At 54.3% G+C, this 22964-nt stretch overlaps 5 protein-coding genes across 5 annotated transcripts; 3 read left to right on the forward strand and 2 right to left on the reverse strand.

The window, feature by feature from the left end:
- The first annotated feature begins 97 nt into the window (after positions 1-97).
- LOC131208028 (pre-mRNA-splicing factor CWC22 homolog) lies at positions 98-3056 on the forward strand. Its single transcript, XM_058200670.1, has 2 exons — positions 98-1550; positions 1618-3056. The coding sequence occupies exons 1-2, from the start codon at positions 197-199 to the stop codon at positions 3054-3056; spliced, it is 2793 nt and encodes a 930-aa protein (XP_058056653.1). The 5' UTR covers positions 98-196.
- Positions 3057-3537: 481 nt separating this feature from the next.
- LOC131212627 (serine/threonine-protein kinase Tor) lies at positions 3538-11557 on the reverse strand. Its single transcript, XM_058206560.1, has 5 exons — positions 11344-11557; positions 9875-11274; positions 5333-9763; positions 4445-5266; positions 3538-4383 (listed from the first exon to the last, which is right to left on the reverse strand). The coding sequence occupies exons 1-5, from the start codon at positions 11555-11557 to the stop codon at positions 3673-3675; spliced, it is 7578 nt and encodes a 2525-aa protein (XP_058062543.1). The 3' UTR covers positions 3538-3672.
- A 642-nt stretch (positions 11558-12199) lies between these two features.
- On the forward strand, positions 12200-14478 carry LOC131211854 (MOB kinase activator-like 3). The gene is made up of 2 exons (XM_058205501.1): positions 12200-13154; positions 13229-14478. The coding sequence occupies exons 1-2, from the start codon at positions 12618-12620 to the stop codon at positions 13346-13348; spliced, it is 657 nt and encodes a 218-aa protein (XP_058061484.1). The 5' UTR covers positions 12200-12617; the 3' UTR covers positions 13349-14478.
- On the reverse strand, positions 13642-15857 carry LOC131211853 (mitochondrial import receptor subunit TOM40 homolog 1). The gene is made up of 4 exons (XM_058205500.1): positions 15345-15857; positions 14905-15167; positions 14597-14826; positions 13642-14529 (listed from the first exon to the last, which is right to left on the reverse strand). The coding sequence occupies exons 1-4, from the start codon at positions 15526-15528 to the stop codon at positions 14202-14204; spliced, it is 1005 nt and encodes a 334-aa protein (XP_058061483.1). The 5' UTR covers positions 15529-15857; the 3' UTR covers positions 13642-14201.
- Positions 15858-16267: 410 nt separating this feature from the next.
- LOC131212782 (ubiquitin conjugation factor E4 B) lies at positions 16268-22671 on the forward strand. Its single transcript, XM_058206796.1, has 6 exons — positions 16268-16702; positions 17827-20402; positions 20477-20648; positions 20718-20830; positions 20890-21758; positions 21829-22671. Exons 1-6 carry the CDS (start codon positions 16682-16684, stop codon positions 21894-21896), a joined length of 3819 nt encoding a protein of 1272 aa, XP_058062779.1. The 5' UTR covers positions 16268-16681; the 3' UTR covers positions 21897-22671.
- The last annotated feature ends 293 nt before the right edge of the window (positions 22672-22964 follow it).

The following is a 22964-nucleotide window of genomic DNA, read 5'->3' on the forward strand; positions in this document are numbered from 1 at the left end:
TCATTTCTTTCCAGCGAATAAAGTCGCTCGATGCGACCACTTTATACCACTTTTGACAGTTAACGTCACTGCGCTTCGATGGCGTACAATGTTTACGTGCGAAGCAATTGTTTTTCACGATTTTGCTGTGTTTAACGCGACACCGTGAGCAATCCGAGTAATCTTCGCGAACCCAGACCCAGACCGCGAGCGCACTATGCCGGATATCGAGGAACCTTCAGTCAAGCCGGTGAGCGATGAAAAATTGTCTCCGAAACGGACGACCGAGCGTAGTGCGTCACCACCGCGGGAACGGTCACCGTCAGCGCACGAAAGCAGCGCGAGCCCGGAACCGAACCGGGTGAAATCGGTTGTTAGGCGCCGTACCGACAGGAGGGAAGATGGTGAAATCAGTTCCGGCCGTGATTCGCGTTCGCGATCCGCCTCCCGGAGCGATCGGAGAAGTGAGCGTCGCCGGGACCACAGAAGCCGGTCACGGCGTCATCGACGGTCGCTATCACGATCCCGGTCCCGCTCCCGCTCGCGGTCACCGGAGCGTTCGCGTCGATACTCCCGTAGGCACCGTAGAAGAGAACGCACACGATCTCGGACACGATCCCGCACGCGATCCCGAACACGATCCCGATCGCGCTCCCGTCAAAGGGCGGATCGGCGAGAGAATGCCTCACGGAGCACCAAAGCCGGTGGGAAGGCGGAAGCGCTCGATCGCAAAGAGGAAGGTGATGAAGGGTTACTGCGCCACGAAAAGCCGGCCATTCGGAAGACGGTCGATCTGCTGACGTCGAAAACGGGTGGTGCGTACATTCCGCCGGCGAAGCTGCGCATGATGCAGGCCGAAATCACGGACAAAGCGTCGGCCGCGTACCAACGCATCTCGTGGGAAGCGCTGAAGAAGTCCATCCACGGGTTCATCAACAAGGTGAACGTGGACAACATTGGTGTCATCACACGCGAGCTGCTGCGCGAGAACATCATCCGCGGCCGGGGGCTGCTCTGTCGATCCATCATCCAAGCGCAGGCCGCCTCCCCGACGTTCACGCACGTGTACGCCGCGCTAGTGGCCATCATTAACTCCAAGTTTCCGAACATTGGCGAGCTGCTGCTGAAGCGGTTGGTCATACAGTTCAAGCGAGGCTTCCGGCGCAACGACAAGGCCATATGCCTGTCCGCTTCGCGCTTCGTGGCTCACCTGGTCAACCAGCGGGTGGCGCACGAAATCCTGGCCCTCGAGATTCTTACGCTGCTCGTAGAGAACCCGACGGACGACTCGGTTGAGGTGGCCATTGCGTTCCTAAAGGAGGTGGGCCAAAAGCTGACGGAGGTGTCGGGAAAGGGAATCAACGCGATATTCGAGATGCTGAAGAACATTCTGCACGAGGGCAAGCTGGACAAGCGCGTCCAGTATATGATCGAGGTGGTGTTTCAGGTGCGCAAGGACGGATTCAAGGACCACGTGGCCGTGATCGATGCACTCGAGTTGGTCGAGGAGGACGATCAGTTCACACACCTGATCATGCTGGACGAGGCAACGGATACGCAGGACATTTTGAGTAAGTACTGGCATGCAGACTGACCCGCGGAAGTGATAATTCCTTTTTTGTCTTTCGTTTTTCTTAGATGTTTTCAAGGTGGACAACGAGTTTGAAGCGAACGAAACCAAGTACAAGGAGATCAGCAAGGAAATTCTGGGCAGCGACGCGGAAGATGATGGCGACGGAGACAGTGGGTCGTCGAGTGGCGACGGCGGAAGCGGCAGCGATTCGGACGACGAGGACGGTGCCAGTGACTCGGACGACGACGGTCCGGCGGGTGCTGACGGTTCGCGCAAGCAGGACGCCATTATCGACAACACGGAAACGAATCTGGTGGCCCTACGGCGCACCATTTACCTCACGATCCACTCCAGTCTGGACTATGAAGAGTGTGCCCACAAGCTGATGAAGATGGAACTGAAGCCGGGCCAGGAGCAAGAGTTGTGCCACATGTTTCTCGACTGCTGCGCCGAGCAGCGAACGTACGAGAAGTTTTACGGGCTACTGGCGCAACGGTTCTGCATGATCAACAAGATGTACATCGGGCCGTTCGAGCAGATCTTTCACGACACGTACACCACGACGCACCGGCTCGACACGAACCGGCTGCGGAACGTAAGCAAGTTCTTTGCCCACCTGCTGTTTACCGATTCCATCGGCTGGGACTCGTTGGCGTGCATCCGGCTGAACGAGGAGGACACGACCAGCTCGAGCCGTATTTTCATCAAGATCCTGTTCCAAGAGCTGGCCGAGTACATGGGACTGTACAAGCTGAGCACCCGACTGAAGGATCCCACGCTGCAGGAACCGTTCGCGGGCCTTTTCCCGCGGGACAACCCGAGAAATACGCGCTTCGCCATCAACTTTTTCACCTCCATCGGCCTCGGAGGGCTAACGGACGAGTTGCGAGAGTTTTTGAAAAGTGCCCCCAAGCAGGTGGCTGCACCGTTGCCGGCTCCTGCCGTTGCCGCTGCTTCAAAAGATTCCGGCGACTCGGACTCCAGCTCTGACTCCTCCGACTCATCAGAATCTTCGGAATCCTCTTCCGACGATAGTAGCAGCACTAGCAGCAGCAGCAGCAGTAGTAGTAGCAGTGGCTCTGATTCAGACGAACCGAGGCGCGATCAACGCAAGCAACGACGAAAGAAGGAGAGCTCCAAATCGAAAAAGGACGCACACAAAGCCCGCAAACAGATGGCGACGACGGACAGAAAACGGGACAAGCGCACGAAGGACAATAGCAGTGGAAAAAGAAAAAGAGAAAATCCGGAAAAAGAGACGCGACTCGAAAGGCGCACGAACGACGACTACGATCGTGGCCGCGATGATCGTCGACGCGACGATCGTTACCGCGTCGAGGTGGCGCCAGACGTTGGACAGCGGGACCGCGAAGAAAACTATCGAAAACGATACCGCGAGGATGGCCACGACGAGCGCCAACGTCATGGTGGCCGTGATCGTGAACGTGATCGCTACCGCGAGCGAACCCCGGAACGGAACCGCGATCGTCGTGATCGACGCTAGGACACTCGTGTCGCATAAATTGTGTCAGAAATCGTCGAAAATAAATTATCTTACCTTTCAAACACATTGTTGTAAAGAGTTTTAAGCCGAAAACATCCGAAATGGGGTAGAACCAGAAGAAGGGAAAATCGATCGGTCTGTTAGGCGCGAATCGCTTATTTTCGTTGCTCCGTCAAAGTTTAGGCTGGGCCGAAAAATTACCAGGGGAACATGATCACGCGAAGGTAGCGCAAACTGATCTCGTAGTACCGCCATCGGGTCATAGGTGGCGTTGCGAACATTTTGAACGCGAAATATATCAAATATTTTTGTGCGTGAAATGTTTCGCGGGATTGAGTAAAATTAGCCCCTCGAGCGTATCCCTTCTGACTGTTATGCCCATGCGAAATTAAAGCAAATGATGTTAAGCCTTTTTTCTTTTTATATCTGTTTTATTGACCGCTTCTAACGCCCATGTTCATTCGTTCAAGCACAACCGATCCAAGTTCCGATCACACACTATCAATGAACAATGAACGACAACCGCGCACGCTTAAAGCAACAGAAAACTATTTTGTAGCACTGTAGACAAAAAAGGAACAATAATCCAAAACGCAAAACCATGCCCCAGGACAGTTCACCAAAACGGACACCATCCGATGTAGCACTGGCACAGGTTTTCGTTGCTGGTCGCTTGCTGAATAAGCAGATCGATCTGCCGGTTGACGGCGACCGAATCGGGCTTCCCAAAGTCTTTACCCGTCAGCTTGTCCTTCACGCGGTCCACGATGGCTCGCGCCTTCTTGTTCGTCACATCGACCGGGTTCTGCTGGAGCGCCGAAAAGTTACCATCCGGCACATCACCACCACCATTGGCAGCAACGCCACCGGCAGAAGCATTCCCCGTGCCGGGTGGAATGGTCGGTATGGTAAGATTGCCCCCGCTCCCACTAATGCCACCTGGAGCCGCATTCGCGGGCACGCCACCATTGTTGGTAGCCTTGGCAATCAGTCCCGAGTTTAGCTCGTTCATGCGCGCATCGCGCCTCGCGTTGTAGCTCGACATCGTGTCCTCGTCGATACTGCCGGACATACCCTCGATGTCGGTGGTATTCTTCGAGCGCCGCAAGCGATCCGCCTCCAGCAGGCGCCAATTCAGCAACGGATCATATACAAACGCCTCCAGCACGGCCATCAGACTGTCCTTGTTCCGGCGCAGCACGTTCATCACACTTTCGCACGTCCTCCGGTACGTACCCTCGATACCGGTCACCTCCATCGCGTTGATCAGCATCCGCGTCAAACGGAAGGGAATTTTTTCCGGGAACTTTTCGCGCGTCATGGCAACCTTGATAGAGAGAGAGAGAAAGCTTAGCAACGAACCGGTTCACAAGAAGTGCGCCGCCTACCTCAAAGCAGTCACCGAAGTCGATGTGCAGTATTTTGCCACTCAACCGGTCCAGCATCAAATTGGACGGGTGACGGTCGCCGAGCCCCAGAATGTACCCCACCATCGACATGACGGCCAGCGAGCGGATGTAGTTTGTGCGCCGATCGAACCACACTTCCGACGAGGGACTCTTTAGCCACAGGAGCTTCGCCAGGTCGTCGCCCTTCGTTTGCTCGAGCGCGTGCTCAAACACCTCGACCTTCTGCATCACCGTCAGATGGTCGTAGTCCGGGGCCATACGTAACATGATGCGGTGCTCGATGTTGAGCATCGTTTTCTTCGAGTCCCGATAGTCGCGAATCAGTTTATGCAACGTGTCACAGTGCGGAACCCACCCGATCAGGCCCGAGTTGGTGCTGAGCGGGATGACGGCGTACCGCTGGATGGTTAGGTTGCGCCGGAATGTGTCGCGATCGTTCAGTAGCAGCGTGTTGACCAGCCCAAACAGCTGCATCACGCGCTCGTCCTGCCGCAAATCTTCGTGACCCTTCAGCAGAAACATGTAGTCTTTGCCGTTCGAACCGCGGATGCACAGTTTGCGCGGTCGTTGCTTCGAACTGATGATCGACAGGTTCGTCTGGATGCTGGAGATGCAGATCAGCTTCTGGCCGGGCGTGTAGCTACCGGGGACGGCCAACTCGAGGTCGTGGCACGCCAGTAACTTCGGACTGACGTACTGCAGCTCGAGCGACGTCAGCTGCACCAGCTGGCGAGAGATGCGCCGGAACACGTGATAATACAGATCCCAGGCCTGATTGAGGTCGCGCATGTTTCGTGAGTTCTGCGGGAGATCGAATTTTAGAATAAACCAATGAACCTTCGCTAACAGCGCCGCGTCGTACTGTACCTTATAGTGTTTGCACCATTCCTGAGCCTCGTTCAGGTCACGTCCGTACGCCTGGTTGAAGGACGATTCCTTGAGCGTCTGCGGGCCCCGCTGGAGCATGGCGTGCAGGGGCTCGAGCGTAGCAAACATGCCCGGAACGTTGTGCTCGCCAAAGAAGAGCCGTGACGCTTCCTCCAGGCCTTCGTGCCACTGCTCGTGCCACAGGATGGCCACCCGGATAAGCTCCTCGCTAATCAGCAGCACCTGGTTCACCAGCGTTGGCGAGTGTTCGCACATATTGTTCAGGATCTTGTGGGCCGCCTGCTTCCGGGTGCCGGGCGCCGATTTGGAGGCCACCGTTAGCGGATACACCAGAGCCTGGGGGTGCGTTTTGCCGATCTCCGTCAGCAGGTAGTGTATCAGCTGGCCAACCAAATTGCGGGGCGTGTCGATGCGGGCGATCAGCTGCGGGATCACCTGCAGCCACGTGTTCTTGTCGATCATGCGCATTCCCTCGACCAGCGCCTCGTGGACCTCCTCGTACTGCGCGTGGTCGAACCAGAGGGTCAGCAGGCGCAGCGTGTCCTGCAGCGAGTTCCCCTGCGATAGGTTGATCGACTGAAAGAAGCCCCGGACTGCCGGCACGGCGTAGTGTTTGAGCATGGCGCGCTCGGCCGCGCTGCCCGGCGCTTTCGTGAACTCCGCCTGCTGCTTCTTGGCCTGCACCACCTCAAAGTTCATGTACGCCCAATTGTGCCACGCCTTGTACCAGGTCGGATCGTGTTTCGTGGCGCGCCCGTAACACGTCAGTATTGCGTTGATCGAGCTATCCTTCAGGTCACTGCCGCCGGCTGCGCTCTGCTGCCACATGCCGAGCTTCAGGAAGCAGCGGGCCAGCAAACGCCTGTTCTCGTCCTTCACCTCTTCTTGGCCCCCGACGGCGACGGTGCTGCCACTGGTCCCGCCGGCGACGCAGAACGTTTGCGGGTTGAACGAGCTCACGAAGCCGTGCAGGTGGTCGTACGCCTCCTTCACGTAGCCGGCCATGTGCAGGTGCTTCGTGTACGCGAACGTCACGTGTGGTTTGTCGATCGGAAGCGGGTCGGCAAGATTCTGCATCGGATCGTACTCGAGCAGCATGACGAGCGTCTTCTCCGACAGCTTCAGAGACCCATTTTTGCGGCACAGCGACGCAAACTTTAGCCACGTCCGGATGTCCTCCTTTGGCGACAACACCAGCGAGTGCACTTGGATGATGCGCTGCCAGTCTTCGACCAACCGCTGGCCACCTAGCAGCCGGTCCCACCACATGGATTTGATCGTTTCCCGCCGCTCGGGGATCAGATTGTACTGGATCACCTCCTCCAGCTCGGCCAGCATCTGCACGCACACCATGGCCCCGTAGGCCCGTTCGTACGACTCGCCAGCCATCGCCGTTAGCTCCGTGTCCAGCAGGTCGCGCGTCGAATCGATCAAGCTCTGGGCCAGTTCGTACTGCTCGTTGCGGACCGCCAGCACCGCCCGATAGAACGCTCCGTCCTGCGTATCCTCAGGTATGCAGCGCACGAACCGGTGCATCCCTTCCCAATCTTGCAGCCCCCAAGCGGCCGCTGCAGCCAGCCGGCCCGCCTTGCTTTGCCCTTCGCCCCCCAGCGCATCCCACTGTTGCGAGGTGACCGCGTTCAACTCGGACCATTCGCCCAGCGCCTCGAGGCAGCGCATTTCACCGAGCCGCGACTCGAGATCATTCGGATTGGTGCGCAGCTTCTCGGCGTACAGGTGGCGTGCCTGTTCCCAGCTGTGCAGCTTCTCGTACCACCGCACCTGGACCTTCATCTCGTCGGCGCCCGCCCGCAACCGATCGGCGTACTCCAGCAAACCCTCGGCGGCCTCTTTCTGCTGCAGCTTATTGTTGATCAGGATCAGTGACTCGAACAGGGACTGCTGGTGCTCCTTCGTCTGGTGGAACTCGTCCTCCTTGTAGTGGAGCGCCTTCGCATACGCCCGGCACTCCATCGCCCGCTCGCCCAGTATCTTCGAGTCGATCTTCAGCGGGTAGCTTTCGCAGTGCTCCATAAACTCGGCCAGATTCAGCACCGTCTGTGTGATCTCCGGTAGATCCTGCACCGTCAGGGCCTGCGTCAAGCTGTGCGCCAGCTCGTGCTTCATCTCGTCCGACAGGTCCGACCAGCACGACACGAACGCCGCATTAAACAGGTCCTTCAGCAGCTGGGGATAGTTTTGGGCGAGCGTGGCGCACGATCGTAGGGCCGGATTTTTCGACTCCTTCAGCAGGATTATGCTGAGCCGGCGCAACCACTCCAACCAGTCGTCCTTCGAGACGCGCCGGTTCGCCTTGAACATCATCTCCAGATCGGTTATCGAGACCGGAAACTTGGCGATCGTGTTGTCGCTGGGCAGCGAAATCTCTCGGTTGCGGTTGCGTGCCTGCCGTATGCGAAACTCGTCGTCGAGGGCGAGCGTGCTGTTGTTTTGCAGTTTCGTGAGCAGCTTCGCGTACTCGAGCGACGGGATCTTGTGCTTGATCATGACCCGGTTCACGAGCGGTACAAACACAAGGTACTTGCGGCCGAGCTGAATCATGATCGAGCATAGCGTCGTCAGGGCGACGGATCGTAGCTCCGGGAAGTTGTCCAGCACACGCACCAACGGGTGCACGATTCGGGACGAAAAGTCCGTAAAGTCAAGCACCTCCGCCAGATAGTTGATCGTTTGCAGGGCCGTGATCGACACGTTCAGCGGAATGTCGATCGGTTCGAACAGTTTCACGATCGCCGGAATGATCAGGTGTAGATAGTCATCCAAGTTGTTGCCAAAATTGCGCATTGCCCCCAGCAGCTTCACCGTGACGGCGCGATCTTTGGACGTGTCGTGCAGTAGGACGCGCAAAATCTGCGGCATCAGCTGCGGGAGGTACACCTTAAACTCACAGCCCAGCGCCATCGCGATCTTCTCCACCAGGTTGATGATCGTCGGTTGTAGTGAGGCGGCCGTCACCGAGGACGTTCCGGGTGGCACCCCTCCGGGGCCCGTTGTCCAGAATTTCTTGATCAGCACGAAGATCTCGTTCATGAACCCGATGATGTGCTGCTTCACGATCGAGATCAGGGTCGATAGCTGCTGGAACAGGTACTCTTTCAGGCTCATTTCGGCCGTTTCGATATTGTTCAGCAGACAGGGCAGCACCTGGGCCAGATACGGAACGCCCTTGATGCCAAGGCTGGTGAATGTGAACGTAATCGCCTGCACCACGCTCAGGTGGTGGCTCGAGAGCGTTGGGTCGCGCAGAATTTTCATCAGCGTCGAAATTACGACCGCCGGATAGTACTCGTCTAGCTGCGTGCCCATGTTGATCAGCATCTCCGACGTGGACATGTCCGTGCTGTCGTCCGTCTTCGAATCGGGAACCGAGATGAGAATGTTGGCACTCGTCTGGCTATCGATCAGTCCGCGGTTCATCTTGTGTTTGTACGGATCGAGCGCACCGAGCAACCCGAGCACACGGATCGTCTCCCTTCGGACGTACAGTTGCTGCTCAGTTTTCAGGAAGTTTATCAGTATGTCGATCAGGTTCGGGTACTTGTTGTATGGCTCGACCACTTGCCCCGTCGCACTGACCAGCTGCCCGAGCGTCCATAGGGCCACCGCCCGCTTCTCGGTTGAGCCGGCATCGCTCAGCATGTCGAGCAGAATCTCCAGCAACTCATCGGACCACTTCCGCAACACGTGATGGCCACCGATCACCTCCGCCAGATCACCGATCGCTCGCAGCACATTCAACACCACGCTTGGGTTCGGCTCGGCCTCGGTAAGTTTCGGCACCAGTATCGTCAGTATCGGGCGCATGTACGAAGCCACCAACCGGGGCGTGCTGACGATCAGGTGATCCAGCATGCGCGCACTTTGCTCCTTGTTCCGACTGACACCCGAGTGTTCCAGTTCCGTCAGCAACTGCACCATGGTCTTGCGCAGACTCGGCATAACGTACGCCGGATTGATGGCCGACAGCCGTCCAATGATGATGATGGCCAGCTCTCGGATCTCGAACACCTCGTCGTGCATCGTAATGAGCAACGAGTTCAGAATCCACGGTTGCGCAAGCTGCGTATCGAAGCTTTCGTCGAGCGACTTTAGTACCCGCAGCCGCACGGTCGGATCCACATCCGTAATGCCGACCATTAGGATCTTCTCCAGCACGGAGCTGAGCGTTTGCGTGAGCGTCTCGGACACATCGTTGCTGTCGGCCGCTTCCAGGGCCAACTTCAGAAGCAACGTGCACGTGTGGACTGCTTCGATGCGCACCTCCTGCTGTTCGCTGTTGAGAAAATGATCTGCACAGCGCTGCACGAATGGCAGTAGGCTACAGCCCTCAAAGGAAAACGTCCCCAGAGTCTGCAGAGCCAGGACGATGGTGCCCGTATCGTGGACTTGCTGCTGTTGCTGCTGTTGCTGCTGCTGTTGCTGCTGCTGCTGTTGTTGCTGCTGCTGCTGGTGTTGCTGTTGCTGCTGCTCGAGACTGTTTAGGAACGCGGGCGATACGACAGACTGGGACTTTGGTACGATAAATTGCGGCAGGGGCCGGTTCATGAGCACGTACGAGAGGATCTTGAGCAAACCGGCCGTAATTTCTGGCTGCACCTGCGGCACACACTCGCACAGCTCACGCAGGCAGATGATGAGCGCGGTGCTGAGGCCCGTGGTCAGCATGGGGCTAATGATTTCCTTCACTTCGTGGGTGATGCCCGACTTGAGCGCATGACCCAGCAGCATGATACACACGAACACCGACGGATCGACGGGAGTCTTCCGTTTGCTCGGTGTGTCCTTCGGTGGCAGTGCGCTGCCGATCAGCTCCATAATGCTCTTCATGTACGGTTCAATCTCCTTCTCTACCGCTACGGCAATGTAACCGAGCGAGATGAATGCCATGTGGCGCTCCTTCTCTTTGCTGCGCAACAGAGTCAGCAGGTAGTTCACGACCGTACGCAAATGCAACCGCACAAATTCCTCCCGATTGAACGCCGCAAGCCGTGGGAAGATAGCCAGTAGCGTCTGAACAACGTACGGTGATTTGAAGCTCCGCTGATCGAGCACCGTTTGGCAGATGGTGTCGTACCGTTCCTTCACCAACGCGCGGTACAGTGCCGACTCTTGGATTCCGTTGCTCTGCCGTAAACACTTCATGTCCGTCACCACGTCGTAGTAGCGCGAACTGTAGCTAACCGACTGAGCGTGGCCACTGCTGCCAAACTTTTCCAGAAACGGCACCCGAATGCGGGGGAAAAAGCTGTGGCCTTCGCTGTCCACCGCAGTCTGCCGGATGGGTTTCCGGCCGACGTTTAAACTGTCCAGCTGCATGAAGCGCTTCTCCCAGGCTGCGTGCGAGCAGCGCAGGATTTCATTGAACACAATCAACGAGCCGTGGATTCGATCATCTCGATTGATGTGTTTCTCGCGCACCGGAGCATCCGAGAGGCACTCGAACGCCTGATCGTAACAGTTCATGTGCCACTGAGTATTGTTGCTTTGCTTGGTGCCTTCACGGTGCGAGGTCAGTATCAGTACGACGCGCAAGGCCTGGCCAGCCCCCTCCCGTATTCGGACCTTCGGATCCTTGATGGCCACGAAAATGTGATCAAAGAAGCTGCCCACTTGCTGGTAGAAAAACGTGGGCATGGCAACGGCGAGCTCACGGAGCACCAGTACGGCTGCCTGTCGCTTGTTCTCGACCCTGTCCTCCGTGAGCCACTCGAACGCCCGCCTTATGTCAAACTCGAACGAACTGGCCCCGTTCGAACCGGGCAAGAGGGCCAGCTTTACCAGCACCTTCGCTGCCAGCTCCATGACGCACACATCGCTCACCGGGAGCAAATTGCGCAGATTGTTCGAATAGCGCGATATTTTGTTGGTCGTATTCACTACGTCCCCGGTGATGAGACAATCTGTGGGTTAGACAAAGACAAAGCAGGATGTAGATCCGGACTGGTGGAAGATCTTCCGCGCTCACTCACCAATGGCTAAAATTCCGCCCCGTTTCTCGTTGCTATCGGTGCTGCTAAGCATTTCGAAAATGTTGTGATTCAAATCCTCAAAGAACATATCGTCGGGTGTTTCGCGAAGCTCCGTCTTCACGTATAACGACAGCTCCTGGATGGCACGATTCTGTACATCCTTGTTCCGGGACTTGAGCCCGTTCACAAACTGTTGCACTTTGAGCATCGACATTTTTATAACGATCGACTTCACAGGGCACACCAGAAAAGGCTCGTTGCAGCCCAACGATCCGGTGGTTTCGAAGAGAATGCTCCGTGTGGTGGCCTATGTTTTGGTTTTCATTCGCGTCACCGTTCAAAACAAACCCGACCCGCCCGGCTCGCCGCACTAGCTCATCCCTTCTTCAGGCGCGAACAGAACGCCCGAATTCCGCACTATGTCACAATTAATACACCGTCCTCTACCTTAGACCGGTGCCGGCACTCCTCGCAGTTATGTTACACAGATTTTTACCGCTACAAAGCCCCTAAGCGGGCGTAAATAACGGAATTTTCACTTCGTCACCGATGACGATGTTCGTTCTTTGGCGCAGCGCACGGTCTGACAAAACATTGCCAAACTGACAGTTTGCGATGTTTTTTAAACCGAAAATTCTGGTTGAAATTTGTTAAGTTGAACGACTTTTTAGGGAATATTGACCAAATTGATGGCATGAAAAATAATGTTAAATGAAAACGATTCGATGGTACAAATCTGGGAAGAATTTTCGGTAAACAGAACCGACGTTGCACCGAATGTTCCGAAGCACCCTGTGCAAATGACGTCAGTTAGTTTGACATTTACAGTTCCGCATCTTACCGAGGATGAGGAAAAACTATGCTAAACGCGCACTTTGTTTGTTTGCCGCAGAATAAGTTCGCATCGTGCCTCCTCGGCGGAGCCGCCCATCGCGTTACACAAGCGATCCACAGCACCGTGCAGCGTTTTAAAGCGGTGGTTTAAAGTACCGATAAGGCTTCCGTTTCAAGCCGAATTGAAATGGATAATCGCGTTTAGAGGTCTGTTCGTGAGGAACCCCCCGCTGGGGGAGGAGTGTGGGCAATCTGCCAGACAGAATGGAGCCCAAAAAAGGAAATCATACTAGCGCTTAAACCGGATCACCTCCTCGCATTGGACGACGGCGCTCAGTGAGGCAGTTCCGCGGCCAGTCAGTACGCGTACGGTGACGCAATTTCTGACGATTAGCAAACGGGTCGACAGTATCATTGTGGCTCAACGACGAATCAAAACCATGGCACTGCACGGATTTCTAGAGTTCTTCCAACGGGAGAAAACCTTCCGACCGAAAAAACGCTTCACACAGGGTACAATCCGGTACTCGCTGCACAAGCAGGCCAACGCAAGCCTGCAGTCCGGTATCAATCTGAAGGAAGTGGTCAAATTGCCACCGGGGGAAAACATGAACGATTGGCTGGCGGTGCATGTGGTCGATTTTTTCAACCGAATCAATCTCATCTACGGCACCATTTCGGAATACTGCAACGAAACGTCGTGTCCGACAATGAGCGGGGGCTCAAAGTATGAGTACCTCTGGGCCGACGGTGGAACGTACAAAAAGCCAATCCAACTTCCGGCACCCCGCTACATCGAGCTGCTGATGGATTGGGTCGAAAATCAGATCAATACCGAAACGCTTTTCCCCGTGTCGACCGATGTGCCATTTCCGAGAGCGTTTCCGACGCTCTGCAAGAAGATCCTGACCCGATTGTTCCGGGTGTTTGTGCACGTGTACATCCACCACTTCGATCGCATCTTCAGTATTGGCGCGGTAAGTATCCACCACAGTCGATTCCATTCGTCGAGCCCTCTTGTTGAACAGACCGACCCGTTCACCCGTTCTAGGAGGCGCATGTAAATACCTGCTTCAAACATTTCTACTACTTCGTGACCGAGTTCGAGCTGATGTCAGCGAAAGAACTCGAACCGCTGGCGGTCATGACTGCTCAGATGTGCAAAGACTAATCCAGGTGCGCGCAGGCACTTTTTTCTGTTGCATGCGGTTATGTGGAGGACCGTAAGAGGTAGCCTAGGCCCGTGAAGACAAAAGTAAACACCCTCGAGCACGATGCGGAGCGAAACCAACGCAGGATGACGACAACAACAAATGGGCGTTGAACAAACAACCAAAAATCAACAAACACACTGTACAAACATCACGCAACGCCCAGGCGCGCGGAGCACATGAAACGGGTAGCGCGGAAAAGGGGCGCTTCAAACAAGAAGCTAACAACAATAATATCTGTAATGATTTATAAGAATTTTAATAAAAATGACTGTTTGAGAAAGGTAAACAAAAAACTTAGCTTTACTCAACTATAGGATACGACGATGCGTGAAAACGGAAACTCCCGCCGCCACGGCTGGCGCGCCCGCAGCGGCGAGTTGCTACACTGGTACGGCACGCTGGGAGGCAGAACACATTTCCATAGCAACCAGCAAACGAGGCAAGATGCACGAAACCGTTGAAACAATCACAAACGTGGCCACAATAAACTCTGTGCAACTCTCTTTAGCTACAACATCGGGGCGTGTGTACATTTTTACTTCGCTTTGCTTTACAGGGGTATTGCTGTTTCCGAACTGAACTTTAAGTTTCGCTTTCTGCATTTTGTTTGACTGCAGCTGCTACTAGGTGTTGCACACGCAGGGTTCACGGCTTGCTGCTCCATAACCAACTCGCTGCATCGCTGCTCTACGAATGTTTAAATTCCGCGGAAATGCTTAGCTTACTTTAATCGCTTGCAACGGCTCTACCATTCTCATTCTCTTCCGGTCCATCTGTCTAGAGTGCATCTGGGTAACGCGATAACGCGACCTAACCAACAATCAGTCCACATCCGAGCCGGAACTGGTTTTTGGTGTGGTTCAGAATGCCACTGAGGGCAAACGTGAACGGCAGTGGCTGCAGTTTTTTCTCTAGCACCGCCCCCACCGTCCAGTTGCTGTCCACCATTCCGCGGAACACTAGATCCGACTTTGGCAGGTCAACTTGGTAGCCGATGGTGGCGACGGCTTCTTGCATCCGGAAGCTGGTCTCGACTTCCGCTCCAATTTGAAGCTGCTCGCTTGCACGCTGGTAGTAGCAGAGGTGCACGCCGGCCGCACCGACCGTGCCCGACCACGTGAACAGATCGGTAGCGTATCTTCAAAGATAAACGTATTGTTAAGTGATGTTTGTTCGCTGGTTCGCAGTTTGGCGCTCAAACTCACCTTGCGGCGGCCGACATGAGCGCAATTTGGCCACCAGGAACGGCTGGACCGTACTGGTACGCGAACTCACCACCCATCGATAGCTGGTTCGTTACAGCTTGCAGATAGTGTGCCACTACCACGCCCGAGTTATTAATGACATTGGGATTGCCTACCGTTAGGGAAGTCGTGTAGTTGGATCCCTTGAAATCTGTCGTCAATTGTGCGGCCGTCACTTTACTGCTTTGTATCTGAAAGTGAAACCACAGACATGCCACGGCGTTTTAACACAGATTGGACACAGTTATGGCCCAAAATAGCCTACTAACCTGTGAAGCAAATTTGCACCGCACCTGCGGCGTCACCTGGTGGATGATGTTAGCGTTCAGGTTACCCGACGGGTCAACGTCGCCCAGTACCACCGGGAATGCTTCTGTTGGGGAGAGCTGATTCGTTCCGACGTACATCGCGCCAAAACGGTAGCCGCTGGTATTCGAGGAATTCAGATTTATTGTATGCGAAACCTGAAAGTGGTTGCTCAGGCCCTTGTTGATGATCAGCTTGGCTCCCTCAAAGTTCACCGGCATTACATCTGCACGCACGTCGAACGTCGTTTCGATGCGAAGAAGGAGCAAGCGTGCATTGTAGAGAAAAAGAAGCGAAAAAACATGAACCATGTAAACTCAACTGTCACTATCCGGTGGTTATGCAATACACCCTCCGATTGCACAGTTCCGTGCCGGCCACAGCGGCCAGAGCACCAACGTACCCTTGCATTTTTTGTGCAGATCCTCCATGGTGCCCGGATTGGGCAGAGCTTTGGATTCCTCCGCCGTCCGCTCCGATTTGACGCCATCGCCTGGAGTGGGAGTGGGGAGCGCTTCTGTCGGCATCGGTGGAGGCAGCCCGCCGGGACCAGCGATCGGCTTCGAGGAGGCCAACACGTTACCCATGCTGAGCGTGCAATAATCTCACGATCCGTCGTACGGTGACAGCGGCTGCTGCTGTGATCTACGATGGCAGTAGCACGGCGAACAGAGACCTCCACACAAGGCGTTTCGTGCCACAAAACCTGTGAACGCACGGTTTTATCACGCAAAACGGCAGCAGCAAACCGCACCACAAACTCGTAGCACGCAAACGTGCGGTGAAACGTCAAACGGGCCCTGCGTGACAGGAGCAGTGCGGACTCCTTCAAAGACACTCCGCGCCGATTTCGCGGTCTTGGGCTTTCTTTTCTTTTCTATAGTCTACGATTAATTGTAAGGGCGTTAGAAGAAAATTGATTCCACGATCCGAAACGTCCTCAACATTTTGGGCCGATGAAACAATTCGGGCGCGCACAGGGCAGGGTTGAGTTCGAACGGTTCGGTGTCAATTTTGACACTGACTCGAATGAGACAGGTAACAGTTTCCACGGGCCAGTTCAACACTCCACCGTGACCGTATCCAATCGTCGTCGCATCGCAAAGGCAGATCTGTTTAGTGACTAGACATAATTGTACTACGAAATAAAAGAGAGACTCCTGCGGGCACGGATTCCCGAGACATTCGAACCGAGCGAACTTTGTTCACCCTCTTGGGGGTTGGTTACAGTGATATAGAGATTAAAGTGTAGGTTTGGAAACCGCTCAGGCCCATTTCGATCGACAGCTAGAAGAACGAGAGCAACAAAGTGACCGTGGCAGGAAAGTGAAATCAATTCTTACGAACGAACACCAATTGGCAGTGCCTCTCGAACAATGGTGGCGCAGCACAGCGTTGGGCTGTAGGGTTGGCACATCTTTTTGGCTAACGTCGTCAATCGATTGAGCCTGGCAGAACTAGCAACACTTTGATAGTTTTCCATTTTCTCCGCTGACGACGTGTTGTGTGCGCTGGTGGCGGTGTCGACATCGATTAACAGGAAGCATCAAGGAAGAGCGAACCACAGCACCACTAGCCATTGCCACAGCACGGGGTGAAAAAATAGCATATTTTCCACAAGTGAGAAATTTACGATCGTGAAAAGGAAAACATTATCCAACAAACGCGAGTGCGAAGCTGCAAATTGAAGATATTCGTGCACGATATTGGGACGAAACAGAGCAATAGGCCTACACAACGATGGAACTAACACCTGAGGAGGTAAGTAATGCGCTGTAGTTCGCTGCGAGCTTGCTTGGCGAATAGTTTTGTTCCCGAAAAACCACATGACTCGTTTCGCTGGTGGAGTGAACAGTGCGTTCTCATGGTCATCATCCATTGTCCTTGTGAGTGAACCAATGTCTGCTGCAACGGCAGACGAAATGGCCTCCCGAATTGGGGGGCTTCTCGAAAGATTGTAAATTGTAGTGTTTGGATACAACATAAGTAGGCTTCGATGGTCGCTAAGTGTGCATGGAAACAGTAGCACCAAACCGGAAACAAAGAATCCGATCACACATTAATGCCAAAGAGAGATCTCGTACACTACACCACAGCCGTAAGCCTACTAACACCAAACCATTCGGCTGCTTGCGCTTTACAACCACCGCTCTACCGAGCATTACCGAAACAGAAAAAAACTACTCTACCAAACCCAAGAGCCTCTTCGTCATGTGTCCGAATGGCGATGTTGCGATAAAGCTGGTCCAAAAATAATAATAAAAAAAAACTTCGCGACGCGCGCGTACCTGGTTTCTCCGTCTTGCGTACCGTTTTCTTTATGCTAAACGATCCATAATCCGATCTGACAAAACCGGGCAATGATAATGGAAAAGCGCCAGTGATGAGATGCGCTGTTCGGTGTCCTTCGTGAACGAATAACAAGAGCGCCGTAGAGAGCAGAAAACGCGTAGCCAAGGTTTTTCTTCGCAGCCAACGAACGACGGGAACAAAGATCACGTTTGCGGTGTAACAGATTCAGGAAATGGCCTACTTATTCCGTGCCGATCGAGAAGCTTCTTATCGACGCGAAAAATAATTTCCAAATGAATTGCGGCAAAGTGGGTTTTTTCTTTAAAATATAACGTAGTTTAAAATATTCGTTGTGTGGTGACAACCTACTCTGAAACGCGACAGAATTATTTTGTGAGAGAAAAACAGACACAAACAGCAAGCCAGCAATGGGCGTGTTGGTGGTTGCGTTTCTGCAACATTAATTAGTGGCCATTGTTCAAACTCCTCAACACCGTGCTTCGCATCCGCCCTGCTTTCGGTTACCTGCTTGTGAAAAATTGTTTTAATCATATACTCTTTTCTCTGTTTCATATCCACCACAACCCACCAAGATACGGTCGCGGAGATTACGAAAACTTGAGGCCAAAAACAACCGAAATGTATCAGCAGCGGCGGCCGCCCAACAGAGTGTGCCAGAAGCGGTGGGCAGCAATGATACCAATGCACCACCGACAGTGGGTTGCATCACCGAAAGTTCAGCTGCAACTGCGGTGGCGGCGCCTGCTACCAGCGACGAATCCGCCGGCGGTGGTGTCCATGGCGACGAGCAGGTCGGCAGCAGCAGCCCCGAGAGTAGCAGCAACGCCACCGATCAGGGTACCGATTTGATACTGCCGGACAAAATCGAAGCCTCGCTAATGCTGGGCTTCGACGAGGTGGCCGAACAGTCGCAGCAAGTCGCAGCGCGACATCAGAAATCGGTACAATCGGACACGAAAACGAGCTCGATTGTGCTGGCGGCTCGCAAGAAACCGATCGCAACCGCACAGACACAGGCACAGGCTCCGCCACCCAACTCTTGGGCGTATAAGAAGCGATCCTCTTCCGAGTCGCACGCGGGTTGCCCGGCGTCGCAGCAAGACAACGAACAGCAACATCAGCAGCAGCAGCACGCGGTGGACGCCAACCTTACAGAGTGCCAAATGGTAAGCGGAGAGCAGACTGGCATCGGGGGGACAGAGACGGCCGCCCGGGAAGAGCTGCTGCACATTATCCTGCGCATCATGAAGATCAACGGGAAGGCCGGCCGGTGTTCCGATTCACGGTTTACAATCGATTCCGCCGTGCTCGATAATTCACTGGAAATGCTGACGGCGCAGCGGTTCGCCGAGTTCTGTGCCGAAGTGATGACCGAAGTGATCAAGGGCATGTACTACGGCAAGCTGATTGAATCGTCCAGCTGTTGGGACGGTGACAGCAGTGGCGGTACCAGTGGGCGCCTTTCCGACAGCTGGAGCTCGATACCGAGCAAGAAGGTGAAACCGATCGACGAAGTGGCGCCGAGTGTCGGTGGCCGCGGTACGCCGATGGACATTGACACGGAAGCGCACCAGGAAGAGCAGGGAGCAGCGCCTGCGTTTTGTTCCTCGAAGCCATCGATGAAAGCGTTCGCCAACAATCGGGTAGCGGCCCTAGACTATTTGACCGGGTGCTATTGGCGCGCGAACGAGGAACTGTACAGTTACACCAAGATCAAGAAGAGTAAAAAGATGTACCTCGCCGAGACGCTCCCGACAGTGGTGGCCGTGATACGTCAGCAGACGCTCCGGTACGCGATACTGGTGTTAAAGAATGCCTTCCAAAGCTTTTGCTGGCAACAGGGTAGCGAAAGCGGCGCTGCCGGCAGTGGCAAGACGGTCAGCAACAAGAGTACCCTGCTGGAAAAGTCTCCGCTGCTCACGCTGATGTACAAGAACAAGCTGCCGTCCGATTTTCTCACCAGCCTAATGGCCGAGAGCCGCAACTCGCCGAACGAGGAAGATTTCAATGTGATTTTCCGGGCCGTGCTGGACGATCTGTACGTCGACATGCAGAATGCGATCTGCAACGAAAACATCGTCTCGGATCCGCTCAACCGGCTGAAGGAGCTGATCGAGACGCGCGTTGACAACGCGCACCCGATCTGCCAGCTGATCGTGCGGCACGAAATCTTTTTGCCATCGTTTACGCCCGACAAATATTTGGCTCGCGAGATCTCGAAGGTGTCCTTTTTGGCCCCGTTCCTGTCGCTGTCGGTGTTGCTGGACGAAAACCCGAAGTTTGCGACCCATCATTTTGCGGAGAATGTGTGCGATCGCACGCTGGCCAGCTCGTTCCACGCGATCCTCAGCAGCACCCGCAAGGTGCTGCACTCGGTGTTCCTCGTGCTGCTGACCAACCAGGACAGCCGGGCCGACATAGTGAACTACATCGCCGAGATACTGAAATCGAACGCGAAGCGCATCCAGTACAACGCGGACGATCGCTTTCTGGCGAAGGATGGTTTCATGCTGAACTTCATGTCCGTGTTGCAGCTGCTCTCGGTGAAGATTAATCTGGCCCGCATCGAGCCACTGTATCCGCACCACCCGGACAGTTTGGTGGACATTGAGGACGAAACGAAGCTCAAGTTCTCATCGCAAGAATACTCCGACTGGCTCGAGAAGTTGCAGGCCACCAAAAAGTGGGAACCGCTCAAGTTCGTCACGCACTGCTGGTTCCTGACGCTGCACGCGCACCATCTCGGCATCATCCCGGCGATCCAGCGCTACAATAAGCTGCTGCGGGCCACGAAGGAACTGCAGCGTATGGTGGACGAACTGAATGCCACCATGTCGCAGTGGGAAAACACTCTGCTGGCGCGGCGCAACAAGCAGATGCGCGATCGGTGCGTCAATCAAATCAACAAGCTGGCGAAGGCGAAGCTCAGCTGCGATATTGCCATCATCGACCCGAACGTGCTCGGTGCCTGCATGCAATTCTATTCGTCCGTCTGCGAGTACATGCTGTACCAGATCGAGAACCGGCCTATCGATGGGCTGTTTGTGAACCAGCAGCACCCGTCGACGTTGGTGGCCAACGACAACTTTTCCGCCCTGCCCGAGTGGTACATTGAGGACATTGCCGACTTCATCCTGTTCTGCATGCAGTACGTATTGGCCGGTGCAAGTGGAGGAACTCTTGCCCCTCTACAGAGTCCGTGCTTTCTCTCTATCCCCACAGACACAGCATAAGTGTGATCGATTATGTGGACAACTCGATCATTACCTGGATCCTGACACTAGTGTGCGCGCCCCATCTGATCAAGAATCCGTACATCACTGCCAAACTGATAGAGGTCCTGTTCGTGACGTCCCCCACGATACAGACCACCTCGCAGCGGCTGTATTTGCAGGCAAGCGATGGCCGAAAGTCGCCACTCATGCCAACTAACTAACCAGCGATCGTCTCTCCCTCTCCACAGATAATCAACCACGAACTCGCTCAGACTGCGTTAGTAAGTGCACTTATGAAGTTTTATACCGACATCGAAACGACGGGGCAGAGTACTGAATTTTACGACAAGTTTACAATAAGGTAGGCTCCGCTACGCAGGACCATACAAAAGCCCCACACTACTGGCCCCCTTTCTGCAGGTATCATATAAGCCATCTGTTCAAAGGGCTGTGGGACAGCGCCGTGCATCGACAGGCGATCGTGAATGAGTCGAAAAGTGGCAAGCAGTTTGTGAAGTTTGTCAATTTCTTCCTCAACGACACAACCTACCTGCTGGACGAGTGCTTGGAGTACCTCAAGCGCATCCACGAGACACAGGTGCTGACGATGGACGAAAGCGCGTGGAACGCACTGACGCCGGAAGTGCAGCAGAACCGTCAGCGGCAGCTGGCACAGGACGAGCGGCAGTGTCGCTCGTACCTGACGCTGGCGCGCGAAACGGTCGACATGTTCCACTACATGACGAAGGACATCAAGGAACCGTTTCTGCGCCCGGAGCTGATCGATCGGCTCAGCTCGATGCTGAACTACAATCTGCACCAGCTCTGCGGCCCCAAGTGCAACGATTTGCGCGTGCGGCACCCGCACAAGTACGGCTGGGAGCCACGGCGGCTGCTGGGCCAGCTGATCGACATCTATCTGCATTTGGCGTGCGACGAGTTTGCGGCCGCCCTCGCGGGCGACGAGCGTTCGTTCGAGAAGCACTTCTTCGAGGATGCGGCGAAGCGCGTCGAACGGATCGGCATCCGCACGCGCGGCCAGGTGGACGAGTTTCGGAAGCTCATCGAGAAGGCGGCCGAAATCTATGTAAAGAATCAGGAGAACGCGGACGAGTTTGCCGAAGCACCGGACGACTTTAAGGACCCGCTGATGGACACGCTGATGACCGATCCGGTCGTGCTGCCGTCCGGTACGATCATGGATCGGGCGATCATTACACGCCATCTGCTCAACAGCAGCACCGACCCGTTCAATCGGCAGCCACTGACGGAAGATATGCTAATACCCGGTTAGTGTCCCTGGCCTGGCCGTCCCCACTGGAACACTCTTTGAACGAACCCTCCCTCTCTCTTTCACAGCAACGGAACTGAAGGAGCGTATCCAGCAGTGGATCAAAGACTATCGGGCGCAGAAAAAGTCTAGTTAAATGCGCTCCCGAAGCGGATCGCGAACTCTGTACATCATCAATCTTCTTGCAGCGCACTTCCCGTTACATTTAATCTTTATCTCTCTCTCTCTTTCTCTCTGTGACCCCCCGTGGATAACTCTCTTGATAGAAATTGTGTGTGTGTTTAAAGTGTCCGTTCTATGTGAATGTGTGTGTGTGTGTTTATGCGGCAGATCGTGAAGAGGAATTTCGGGTTATCACGTGCAATCGTCGTCAACAGCAATCTCTTTTAGTTTGCTCAAAATTTTCCTCCACTCCAAAGGGGGCCGTTCCGTTCAAAACGAGACACGGACCCTGCATGGGAACTGGCCGAGCAGGCATCGAGATTAGGAGATTTTTTGTCTATCCATCCACCACCACCCCCCGTGTACTCTTTGCCCCGACTTTATCACGGCTCGGATTTGGGTTGCAAATATACGAAACTGTAATGATCACAAATGCGATCACCGGGCGCGCACGGTATTTGCAAATATATAGTAGGCATAGGAATATTTATAACACAACCAAATAGATGTAGAGCGTAACATATGAACGGTTTTTAGATTCTATTGTCATGCTAAATTGCGCTCTCCCTCTTCTTACTGTGAACCCGGATTGTTCGTTTCGCGTCGGGGTGGGGTCAGTGTATGGTATATTACGGTGTTTCTTCATTTTCTGTCGAAGTATGGCTCCCTTGGCAGCTCTTGCCAACAACATCGTAGAACAACAAAACAGTTATGTGACAAATGAAAAGGGCTTTGAATAAACACGATAGGCTTAACACAACTCAACCTCCAAATGTGTCCTTATTTTCGTTTCTGTGTTTGTCAGCAAAATGAAGTCAGAAAAAAATTATTAATTTCAAATTGTGTTAGAAAATCATGGCGTTACCTCCAGGATCACGGTTGCGCTGACAAAATTTGCGTTCTCGCAATATCTGCTGCAGTTCGGCAAAGCTGGCACTGTTGTACCAGCAAATGACCTGCTTTCCGGGGTGCACTTTTACTGGGAAAGAAATGAAAAATAAACAATGATTAACGATCACAAACGACATCGTTGCCCAAATTT

Source organism: Anopheles bellator, chromosome 2 (assembly GCF_943735745.2).
Source record: "Anopheles bellator chromosome 2, idAnoBellAS_SP24_06.2, whole genome shotgun sequence".
NCBI classification, from domain to species: domain Eukaryota; kingdom Metazoa; phylum Arthropoda; class Insecta; order Diptera; family Culicidae; genus Anopheles; species Anopheles bellator.

Bases quoted from the DNA above. Each gene is read 5' to 3' on its own strand.
- LOC131208028 (XM_058200670.1), top strand. From the start codon at position 197: ATGCCGGATATCGAGGAACCTTCAGTCAAGCCGGTGAGCGATGAAAAA. The intron at 1,551-1,617 runs GTAAGTACTGGC...CGTTTTTCTTAG, and splicing joins GGATACGCAGGACATTTTGA to ATGTTTTCAAGGTGGACAAC.
- LOC131212627 (XM_058206560.1), bottom strand. From the start codon at position 11,557: ATGTCGATGCTCAAAGTGCAACAGTTTGTGAACGGGCTCAAGTCCCGG. The intron at 11,275-11,343 runs GTGAGTGAGCGC...TCTAACCCACAG, and splicing joins GGGCGGAATTTTAGCCATTG to ATTGTCTCATCACCGGGGAC. The intron at 5,267-5,332 runs GTACAGTACGAC...GATCTCCCGCAG, and splicing joins AATGGTGCAAACACTATAAG to AACTCACGAAACATGCGCGA.
- LOC131211854 (XM_058205501.1), top strand. From the start codon at position 12,618: ATGGCACTGCACGGATTTCTAGAGTTCTTCCAACGGGAGAAAACCTTC. The intron at 13,155-13,228 runs GTAAGTATCCAC...CACCCGTTCTAG, and splicing joins GCATCTTCAGTATTGGCGCG to GAGGCGCATGTAAATACCTG.
- LOC131211853 (XM_058205500.1), bottom strand. From the start codon at position 15,528: ATGGGTAACGTGTTGGCCTCCTCGAAGCCGATCGCTGGTCCCGGCGGG. The intron at 15,168-15,344 runs GTACGTTGGTGC...ACGTGCGTGCAG, and splicing joins TCTGCACAAAAAATGCAAGG to ATGTAATGCCGGTGAACTTT. The intron at 14,827-14,904 runs GTTAGTAGGCTA...TTTCACTTTCAG, and splicing joins GGTGCAAATTTGCTTCACAG to ATACAAAGCAGTAAAGTGAC.
- LOC131212782 (XM_058206796.1), top strand. From the start codon at position 16,682: ATGGAACTAACACCTGAGGAG. The intron at 16,703-17,826 runs GTAAGTAATGCG...CAACCCACCAAG, and splicing joins TGGAACTAACACCTGAGGAG to ATACGGTCGCGGAGATTACG. The intron at 20,649-20,717 runs GCAAGCGATGGC...CCCTCTCCACAG, and splicing joins CGCAGCGGCTGTATTTGCAG to ATAATCAACCACGAACTCGC.